This window comes from Lolium perenne, chromosome 5 (assembly GCF_019359855.2).
Source record: "Lolium perenne isolate Kyuss_39 chromosome 5, Kyuss_2.0, whole genome shotgun sequence".
Classification (NCBI taxonomy): Eukaryota; Viridiplantae; Streptophyta; class Magnoliopsida; order Poales; family Poaceae; genus Lolium; species Lolium perenne.
In genome coordinates this window covers 253,808,122-253,818,818 of record NC_067248.2, presented here as the reverse complement: position 1 = coordinate 253,818,818, position 10,697 = coordinate 253,808,122, and the positions used below count along the sequence as shown (strand labels likewise).

Below are 10,697 nucleotides of genomic sequence, written 5' to 3'. Positions count from 1 at the left end.
CGCTCTACCATGATTGCAAACGCAAACGCACCAACCGCCACAACTCTTTTGTCGGTTGCCAACGATTCCAGAACTGACATCCTCCACATTGACTCGAGTAGTGCATGAAGTAGAGATTGTGAAGAGTGCGACACTAAAAATGACCAAGGGCAATGGGCGTGGATGTGGCGGGTTGAGATTTTTATGGTTTGTGAAAAACTAAATACTATAATTGTGTACCTATTCGTGTTTGGAATTTTTAGTATGGGTGATGACATTAGATACAATTATTCTAATGTTGGTTTATATATATGGTTTGGGAATATCCATAGTAGTGGGATATTCGATAGATATGGATATGACTATGAGCACAAAAATTAACATGCATCACCCATGGATATGGATATAGAGGTGCTGTGAATAACCAAACCCTCGACATTACCATAGAGAGAATCATGTAAGACCACCAATGAGCTTTTAGTATTGGTTACTGCCATGTCAAAAACATATAAAATTGATTATTATGGTATGCTTGCAGCTAAGAATGGTCGAACATATCAAATGATCGCCGATTTTGACCAACCTTTAGATCAACGTCGAACCGATCTTTTCCTTTCATTTTGGAGTGAAGTAATACTACCACCCTAAAACATTTACGATTGTTATTCAGGAAATTTCAGTCGCACGAGCTATATTCGTTTTCAGAAATTTCAGTAAATCTGATGAAACAAGCATCCGACTTTTTTTTCCATCTCCGTGACCAATTTCAGTAAACACGAAGTATTTGATCGGTCCCCACTCCTGACAATATCCCCCTCCTCTCGTGCAGTGCATTCACTCTCCTCGCTCCCGTCCCCCACCGCGCCGCACAAACTCCCCGACCTCGCCGCCGACGCCGCCGCCATGCCGGAGGACGTCGAGATGAACGACTCCGCCGCGCCCGCGCCCGCGCCCGCCGCCACCCCTGCGGCCGCCGACGCCCCCGCCCCCGCGCCCGCTCTCTCCACCTTGCAACGTGAGTAGCCTCTCGTCTCCCCCAAAACCCTAGCTCATCTTCCGGCGCCGTGGGCGGCAGCTAACGCGTGCGCGCGTGCAGATCTGAAGGAGATCGCGTCCGTGGTCGAGGCCGGGTCGCTGACCAAGGAGGTGCGCCGGATCTCCCGCGCCGTGCGCCTCACCGTCGCCCTCCGCCGCCGCCTCGCCCCCCGCGACGTCGCGGCCTTCCTCGCCTTCGCGCTGCCGCCTTCCTCCGACGCCTTCGCCCGCCTCTCCCCGCTCCTGCCCAAGGTACTTTCTGCACGCGCGCTCCTAGGTTTCGAGAGTGAGTAAACCGGCAATTATGCCTGAATCTGGTGGCACCACAAAGGATTTGGGCATCGCATGCTCTGCTTGTTTGTATGGATGTGTCTTGGCTGTCGAATCGCATGGTAGATCGTTCTGGATTGATTGGCTTTTTAGAAGCGAATGTGAACTTAGTGTGGATAAATCGTTGTGAAGAAACTGTTACTGTATTGGTTATGCGGTACAATCATTGAGTAATTTCATATTGTGCAACTCAGTTTCACTAAAGTTCATGTTGAACCTGGTTCCTTCTGTTCTCATGCTTTGCTGAATGAAACGATGGACCGTTTTGGACCGATTTATACTTTTAGAGGTGAGTGGAAACTCATGACTACATACTAACAATTGCTGTAAAGTACTCCCTCCATCCCAAAATATAAGGCGCCTAAGGTTTGGTCAAAAGTCAACGTGTTTAAAGTTTGACCAAGTTTATACACAAAAATATGAACATTTACAATACTAAATCATTATCAATAGATTCACCCTAGAGTATATTTTATTAATATGTCAATTCGATATTGTAGATGTAAATATTTTTTCCTAAATATTTGGTCAAAGTTTGTAAAGTTTGACTTTTGACCAAACCTTAGACGCCTTACATTTTGGGACGGAGGGAGTAACTGTTACAGTATGGTTATGTGGTTCAAGCATTGAGTAAGTTCATATTTTACAGTTGAGTTTCACCATTGAAGTTCATGTCAAACCTGGTTCCTTCTGTTTTGATGCTTTGCTGAATGACATGGTAGATCTTTCTGGATTGATTGGATTTTTGGAAGCGAATGGAAAACCATAATCTGGATAATCCTTGTAAAGCAACTGTTGCTGATGGTTATCATGCGGTACAAGCATTTGAGTTTTTGCAATTGAGTTTTCACTATTGAAGTTCATGTCGAACCTGGTTCCTTCTGTTCCGATGCTTAGTTGGTATACTCCCCAAATTGAGTACTCCGTAGGTTCAAATTCATGCGTAGGGGTTAAAACTTTCAGTTTCATTGTGCGCACATCAAAAATTTGAAACTGGAGCCTTCTCTTGCTCAGAGGTTTTTGACATTCATCTTAATGTTACCATTTTTTTAGGAAGATGGAAGTGAGATGGATGTTGATACTGCAGCTCCAGCAGCTCAAGTTTCTATCAAGCATGGTCTCCCAGAGATTGAAATATACTGCTACTTGCTTGTGTTGATTTTCCTTATTGATCACAAGAAGTACGATGAGGTATGTCTTGGAATTTCTTCCACTTCATCATCATTTGTGAAACATACCAACTTGATTTTCTCCCCAGGCTAAAGCATGTGCCAATGCTAGCATTGCTCGTCTGAAGAATCTCAATAGGAGGACTGTTGATGTTTTGGCTTCTAGGCTGTACTCGTATTACTCATATGCCCATGAACTCACCAACAGCCTTGCTGAAATTCGTGGGTGAGTTATTCCAACTATCATGAATTGTTGGTCTCAGTATGCTCTCGCGTCTCTCTGAGTAGTAACCAGTTACTTTTTTCTGTTTGGTCCTGCTTTCATGTGCCTCATACAATTGGTGCTCTGCAGAACGCTCCTGGGGTTGCACAGGATGGCAACTTTGCACCGTGATGAGCTTGGCCAGGTTGTCCTGAGACCTTAGTCTTCAGTTTTAGGCTTACAACTTAAATATTGTCAAGTCATGTGGTTGACTTTTGGTTTCTACGACAGGAAACCCTTCTTAACCTGCTTCTTCGCAATTACCTGCACTACAACTTGTACGACCAGGCAGAAAAACTTAGGTCAAAGGCACCACGTTTTGAAGCACATTCCAATCAGCAGGTAATCATCATTCATCAAGTAGTTTGTTTGCTCTCCTGTTTGTATGCTAAGTTGTTACTGTTGAATTAGAAATGCAACATTCCTTTATTGTTTGTGCCGAGGCTGGTTATCCATTTACTGATGAATGGCCTATGAAATTGTCATTTGCTTATGTAGAGATCTTATTGGTAGACCAGTACTAACCTCTCTACTTCTACCACAGTTCTGCCGGTATCTCTTCTACTTGGGCAAAATTAGAACAATTCAGCTGGAATACACTGATGCTAAAGAGAGTCTCTTGCAAGCTGCACGAAAAGCACCCACTGCAGCTCGTGGATTCCGCATTCAGTGCAACAAATGGGCTATAATAGTAAGGCTACTCTTAGGGGAGATACCAGAGAGGACTGTTTTCATGCAGAAAGGAATGAAGGTGGCTTTGACACCATATTTTGAGCTTACAAATGTAAGTTCACTTTCCGTTTAAAAAAATGGCTGCACTGCTCCATGGTACATTCTTAATTGCTCTTCATGTATCATCTGCAGGCTGTTAGGGTTGGGGACCTAGAATTGTTCAAAGCTGTTGCAGAAAAATTTGCAAGCACTTTCAGTGCAGACAGGACATCCAATTTGATTGTGAGGCTGCGCCACAATGTTATTCGGACTGGACTGCGCAACATTAGCATATCATATTCACGGATCTCCCTTCCTGACATTGCCAAGAAATTGAGGTTGGATTCTGAGAATCCTGTTGCTGATGCTGAGTGCATTGTTGCTAAGGCCATCAGAGATGGCGCAGTTGATGCCACCATTGATCATGCCAATGGTTGGGTGGTGTCAAAAGAGACTGGTGATGTGTACTCAACGAACGAGCCACAGGCTGCGTTCAACTCCAGGATTGCATTTTGTCTGAACATGCACAATGAGGCAGTCAAGGCTCTGAGATTTCCCCCGAATTCTCACAAGGAAAAAGAAAGCGCTGAGAAGAGGCGAGAGAGACTCCAGCAGGAGGAAGAACTTGCAAAACACATGGCCGAGGAAGACGATGATGACTTCTAGATTGGCTTCCACTCGGTGCGTTCAGCTGCTGCATGTTCCATTTAAAAAATGCTGAGGGCTACTCTGTCAATTTTAGGAGCCGCAAGATCTCTGATCTACCTGCGGGGACAATTTGAATCATGCAATGCTTGATATTGTTACTCGTGTGGTTTATTTATGTTCCTAACAATTCTTTTATCACCACAAATTGTTTAGGAAGCACCTTATTTTCCCCTGAGATTCTGTAATCGAGGAAGCAAAGAGCTGCAACAGATCAGTGTGTTTTGCATCGCATTTCATGTTTGCTTTGCGGGAAGCTGATTTAAGGACAAGTTCAGTGCGTCAACTTCATTTTTTGCTGTACGTGATTCGTCATTATGCTGGAGTGTAGCCTGTGTTAATAATCAGTCTCTACATACTACTTTTTTTACAACCTCTACATACATATTTTGGTGGCTCGTACTTTGTCATTATTAACATCAGAGGTTTACAGCATCAGTAACATATTGTCTTCTTGCTGAGCTGCTGTATGTCGTGTCTCCACGGTTGCGATGGATTTTGTATTATACCATGTTTTCCTTGTACTTATTCACATGTTTCGTTGTTTTAGATTGTGCTGTCGTTAGGACTTCCCATGCCATGAATTGCATTTCCTGCGGTAAAGCATCATATATGCTGTGGTCTTGTGGATAGGTATGGGCAACCAAGAGCCCAGGCAAAAAGTTAGCAATATCAGGAACATTTCGGCAGTACCATTGGATCACAAGAAGGATTAAGAGAGTTGTCCAGTAGAGTCGTGCAAGTATGGGTTAAGTTTAGGATTTTAAGTACACTATGTCAAGGCTCTGCGTATCTCACATAGGCACCGGGGAGTCAATGAAGTCGTTTCCGTGACTCATCTTGTTTTCTTCTGACCCTTATGCAAAGTGCGATGCACTTATGTGCTTCAACTTGGCATTGATTTTCTACCTATCTTGTCTTATATGGATGGGAACATACCAGTTACGGACTGCATGTTAGTATTACCGTTCTTAAAGATATTACTTGGCTGGGTCCAATTTGTAGAGACCGCCTGTTAGTTAGAAATTGTAAACACGGATTATTAGGAGATAACAGAAGTTCAGGTAGCAGAAAGTGATCATCACTTCCAGGCCTCCTTTCATCACGAGCTTGGTTCTATGGCTTGTATGATCAACAGGAAACAATTATAACATGTACCTGTTTATTTTGTGATGCCCAACATAAATAGCATTAGTTATTTGGTTTGCAGATGCTTGGACAGCTAAGATAACGTAAGTTTATTATGAACTAAACATGCCCAAGATGATACATTCCACAAAGATTTAACATGTAACCTCAGATGACAAGATCTCGATAGACTTTCAGCATAGTTGGCCTTTCTTTGGGCGATGGAACAAGGCAGTCAAATGCCACATAGATACACCGCTTCACGTCTTCTGCCTCCTCAGTTTTGGGTTGTGGAAGTTGTTTATCCAAAATTTCTTCCGGTAAAAATTTGTCACCTAGTAAAGAAAGAAAATCTTGTACGTCTCCTGGATGTTTGCCCATCAACACCTCAAGCACGACGACACCAAAGCTATACACATCACACTTCTCTGTAACTACAGATGTGTAGGAAAATTCTGCATCCACCATAGTAACATAAGAATTAGGAGTGCATTAGTGCAGAGCATTCCAAGCAACACAATTTACTACTACCTAAGAACTAAAACCACAACAAGAATTATAGAACGGAGGGACGAAGTATAGGATATAGTATTGTACTGAATAAACATACCAGGTGCTATGTAGCCATATGTCCCTGCTAGTGCACTCCAGTTTGACGAGTCGGGTTTTAACATTCTTGCAATACCGAAATCAGAGACAAATGCTCTGTACTCAGCATCTAGTAAGATATTTCTGCTTGTGATGTCTCGATGAATTATTGGTGGGTGAACATCATGATGGAGGTATGTGATGGCTTGAGCCACATCTCTTATCAGAGCTGTCCTTCTTTGCCAATGGAACTGGATTGCTTGTTCTTCATTGCTTAAGATAGAAGCTAGATTCCCTCTCTCTATAAATTGACACACAAGGAATCGGTACCGTGGATGAGAACAATATCCATACAACTTGACAATGCTGCGTTGGCGAATTTTTGTTAACATTTCAATCTCGTGCAAGAATATTTCTTCATCATGTGCCTCTTCATCTCCTGCATGGAGTTTCTTGACGGCAACCACTTGTTCATCTTGAAGTGCAGCTTTATAAACACTACCGTATGATCCCTCTCCAATGCAATGCTTCTCGTCAAAATTGTCAGTTGCATTAATGATATCCTCAAATGCCATTCTACCATCGAAGCCCCATACAGATAAAATATCCCTTTTGCTCTCAAAATCATTTTTTGGAGACACGTTCTTGCGGGAAATAAAAAGGGCTATTACACATGCTATTGAAATAATAGCCACAAATATAGCTAGAGTGACTGATAGTATAATCTTTTGATGCTTTTGACTATGATCTGCAGAGGGAAAATTACAAGGAGACATGTCAACGAGGTCTCCGCAAAGACCTTTGTTGTGGAGAAACCATTCAGCTGATGCATTGTGGATCCCTTTTGGGACAGAGCCTTCTAGGAAGTTATATGATACATCAAATATTGACAGGCTTTGCATGCTTGCAATGGAGGCAGGGATGGCACCAGTGAATTGATTGTGTGAGAAGTTCGCAGAGATCAGCATCTGTAGTTGGCTAAGTTCCGATGGTATCAGTCCACTGAGACTATTCATACTAAGATCAAGCATGCTTTGCAGGGAAGCTAAATGGCCCAAACTACGAGGAAGACTTCCACTCAGGTTGTTGCTATTCAAATCTAATGATTGTAGTTTCAAACAACTTCCAATCTCTTCTGGTATTTTACCACTCAACAAATTGCTTGAGAAACGAATAATCTCAAGATTGCTAAGCTGGCCGATTTGCTTAGGAATCTGTCCAGATAGTTGATTGTTTCTTAAATCCATCCAGTACAGGCTGGTTAACTTTCCAAGTTCTATGGGTATCTCACCGGTCAGCCTATTGAAACTCAGTTTGAGGGTATTAAGATTTTGTAGCTTCCCAAGCTCAGAAGGTATACTGCCATCTATGAGGTTGTTTGCAAAAGCAATCCTTGTCAAGTTTTGACACGAGCCCCAACTTGGCGAGAGCTGGCCAGTGAGCCTGTTTGAAGATAAATTAATATCAGTGAGATGCGGATAGACCCCAAATGCTTCAGCTATGTCTCCCTCAATCTGATTATTAGTGATTGCGAGGGATTTTAGTGACCTGCAATCCCTCAAACCTTTTGGGACAGGACCATCCAAATTGTTGTTAAAAACATGGAGAAGCTGTAGCTTTTGACTCTGGCAAAAATCTGGCAAGCGTCCAATCAGATGGTTGTCATTAACTGCAATGAGGACCAAATCGGTAAGGTTGGAGAGTGCTGAAGGCAAAGGTCCCGATAGCTGATTGCTGAATAGTCGCATTTCTGTCATCCTCACCAATTTTCCAAAACTCCGAGGGATTATGCCGGACAACTGGTTTAAATGGAATCGAAGTGCTTCCAAATTTTCTAAATTTCCAAGCTCGGCCGGCAATACCCCGGAGATATTATTGCTATATACGCTTATTGTGCTGAGCGAAGACATGTTCCCAATACTTGGTGGCACTGATCCAACTAGGAAATTGAACGAGATGTCAAGCGCTTCCAGATTCACGAGATTTCCGAACTCTTGAGGGATGGATCCAGTTATATGGTTATCGAAAAGAGAAAAAAAGCTTAGTGAAGTAAGATTTCCAGCAACACTAGAAGGAATAGAGCCGGTCAAACGGTTCTCAGAAAAGTCCAACTTGGTCAAGCTCGAGAGCATCCCAAGCTCTTCCGGGATCGTACCAGTGATCTGGTTCTTATATGTGTACAGGAACATGAGCATTGTGAGGTTTCCAAGGGCGGGCGGAATGACGCCGTCCAGGGTGTTATTCTCCAGGTATAGTCCTTGCAGGGTTTGGACTTGTCCTAGCTCCTCAGGTATGGGTCCTGACAGACGATTATCAGCAAGGCCAAGATAGCTGAGGCTCGTTAGGTTTGCAAGGGTGGAAGGTATTTTTCCAGAAAGGACATTGAAGGCCAAATCCATCTCCCTCAGGTTCCGAAGCTGTCCGAGCTGCCATGGGATGTCACCCGAGAGCCTATTCCCACCTAGGTAAAGAATATCAAGTCTTGAGAGATTACCCAAGGCAGGAGGGATTTGGCCAGTGAGATTGTTCATGGAGAGGTCCATTTGTGTGAGCCTCCCAAGGTTGCATATTGATGCAGGTATGTGCCCGCCGAACTGGCTAACGGAGAGGTTGAGGTTTGAAAGCATGGAAAGTGAGCCGATGCCAGGAGGGATGGCACCGGAGAGAAGATTGTTGTCGCTGATGTCAAGGTTGACGAGGTAAGGGAGTGACTGGAATTTCAGTGCATCCAGTCGCCCTGTGATGCCGGCACCAGCAAGGGAAATTCCTGTGACAACCTTCACAGTGGTTCCTCCGCGTGACCGAGTGTTGCCGCAGGTGATGCCCGTCCAGTTGCACGGAGTCATGGTTCCGTCGGCACTCCAGGTTCCCAGCTGGTGTTTGGAGGAGTACCTGACGGATGATTTCCAGTGGAGAAGCGCAGCAGCCTGAGCACTTAACGAAGTGCCTCGATGTGGCGTGGCGCGGCCCTCGGCTTGCGCGGAAGTAAGGAGAAGAATAAGCAGCAGGACGGGTGAGAGAAGCAACTGGCAATGTAGCGTCCGGGAAGGCACCGTGGAATCCGCCATGATCATCGCTACATACGAGTATACGACAGTAACTAAGGCTGCATATGGAAATTTATCGTGTAAACTGAACAGCGATGTCAAAGACGCACCCAAGCGAAAAGACATGATGGTTAAGGAGATGAGATAGAATGGCGCACCTCTGGTAGGGGCTGTCTTGGCAAGATGGAGAGGATGGCGCGGTGGTTTGTGTGAGTGAGCTCGAGCTGTGAAGTATGAGTTGGCTCCTGGTCCAGTGCAGGGGCTTAAAAACAAGTGCAGTAGTGCACAGCTGCCTCACGCCCACACACTTGCATCTCATCTGTAGCGAAAACCTTGACTCAGGTATAATGTACGGATTTGGATCTGCCAGAATGGATGGCTGACATTTAACTGAGGGTAACGTATAAGTCTTCCTGCCGCGACTAGCTTGACACCCAGTCCAAAAGTGCGGCTATATACTGTTGTCGCCATACCTCAGACAGAGACCTGTCTTACGCGTTCATGTGCGACCTATGTCGACAGATTTCAATGCTACCAAACACATCAGCGTGGTTTACTGCTCTAAGATTCTCCGTTTCTTTTTGTGTCTGGTTCTCTGTGGTGACGATGCATGCTTTCAGTCAAAAACAAATACCGTGCTTGTTTTGTGGAGATGATTTTTTCTTGGTTTTGTTACAGCATCAATATTTCCCCTTTTCTGCACGAGTAGGTACGCTGATGGCGAATACAGTTAGTGCAATTCAACTAGGGGAAGTGTATATCTAGAAGTGCCACCCGTTGGAGTTTGGCAGAATTTTTTCTGAAATGTCTTTTAGAGGTGATAATATTTATGGATGTTTGACAAAGTTTAAAATCAAGGTTAGAAGCACACTAGTGCTGGAGAGAGAATGGACCGCCGTGGCGTGATGATTGTGATGTGTCTGTTGACCTCGGCACACTATCAGACCATCAAGGCGTGATGATTGTGATGTGTCTGTTGACCTCAGCACGCTTGTCGTCGGCTATACTATATTGATTAGTACATGAGGAGGAGCGCCTAAGTATGCACTAGAGAGTAGGCAATATTGCTGAATTTCATCAAAAAATCTCGGTGTCGCGTCTTAATTGATTGTCTTTGTATGATGTATTATGAACCTCCGACCATTATACCATGAATTCTAGTTCATGTGGTAAAACACCATATGTTTCACTTTATTCTTCGATGCACCTGTTGCGGTTTGTGGATACACAATGGGGAAACAAGAGTCACCACTCGGGACTAGAAGTTAGCAATATTACGAACATTTGTAGTGTTACCATTGAATAACAATGACTGAAGCAGGAATTGGCCAGCAGCTTTGTGCAAGTTGGGGTTAGGTTAAGGATTGTATATTAGTAGAATAAAGTTGTTCACTCCAGAAGTCAATGAAGTTCTTCACTTGTCTTATCTTATTTTCTTATGTCAGACCTGTTTAATTCTTCTCCAGCCTGCTATCCACTTATTTGCTATCCATGGCAGCTACAATATTCTTCTTTGGGAAGTGCAAATATACGGAACTGGTTCACTTGGCATTATCAGGAGATAACATAAGTTCACATTTTTTTTAGATAATGGGCGCTTTTATTACTTCAGAAAGCAATTACACCCGACCTCTGCATGACTAAGATGCACACAACCGTTCGAAAAGTCTCAAAAAGTCTAAAGTGATCATAAATGCGAATTACATATCAAAGCATGAGCAACTGAACGACGTCTAAGATGAA

At 43.8% G+C, this 10,697-nt stretch overlaps 2 protein-coding genes across 5 annotated transcripts; one reads left to right on the top strand and one right to left on the bottom strand.

Annotated features, from left to right (window-relative positions):
* Positions 1 to 790: 790 nt before the first annotated feature.
* Positions 791 to 4,463, top strand: LOC127302744 (probable 26S proteasome non-ATPase regulatory subunit 3). Of its 2 annotated transcripts, XM_051333285.2 has the most exons (9): positions 791 to 994; positions 1,076 to 1,266; positions 2,398 to 2,535; positions 2,603 to 2,739; positions 2,866 to 2,920; positions 3,007 to 3,117; positions 3,320 to 3,559; positions 3,640 to 4,167; positions 4,348 to 4,463. In XM_051333285.2, the coding sequence occupies exons 1-8, from the start codon at positions 883 to 885 to the stop codon at positions 4,150 to 4,152; spliced, it is 1,497 nt and encodes a 498-aa protein (XP_051189245.1). In that variant the 5' UTR covers positions 791 to 882; the 3' UTR covers positions 4,153 to 4,167; positions 4,348 to 4,463. The 2 variants fall into 2 exon arrangements, with proteins under 2 accessions (XP_051189245.1, XP_051189244.1); XM_051333284.2 differs by having other exon boundaries at positions 792 to 994; positions 3,640 to 4,463.
* A 793-nt stretch (positions 4,464 to 5,256) lies between these two features.
* On the bottom strand, positions 5,257 to 9,265 carry LOC127302740 (uncharacterized). 3 transcript variants are annotated; one of them, XM_051333282.2, is made up of 3 exons: positions 9,113 to 9,265; positions 5,930 to 9,013; positions 5,257 to 5,774 (listed from the first exon to the last, which is right to left on the bottom strand). In XM_051333282.2, the coding sequence occupies exons 2-3, from the start codon at positions 8,979 to 8,981 to the stop codon at positions 5,488 to 5,490; spliced, it is 3,339 nt and encodes a 1,112-aa protein (XP_051189242.1). In that variant the 5' UTR covers positions 8,982 to 9,013; positions 9,113 to 9,265; the 3' UTR covers positions 5,257 to 5,487. The 3 variants fall into 3 exon arrangements, with proteins under 3 accessions (XP_051189242.1, XP_051189243.1, XP_051189241.1); XM_051333283.2 differs by having other exon boundaries at positions 5,930 to 8,983; XM_051333281.2 differs by lacking the exon at positions 9,113 to 9,265 and having other exon boundaries at positions 5,930 to 9,090.
* Positions 9,266 to 10,697: the final 1,432 nt, after the last annotated feature.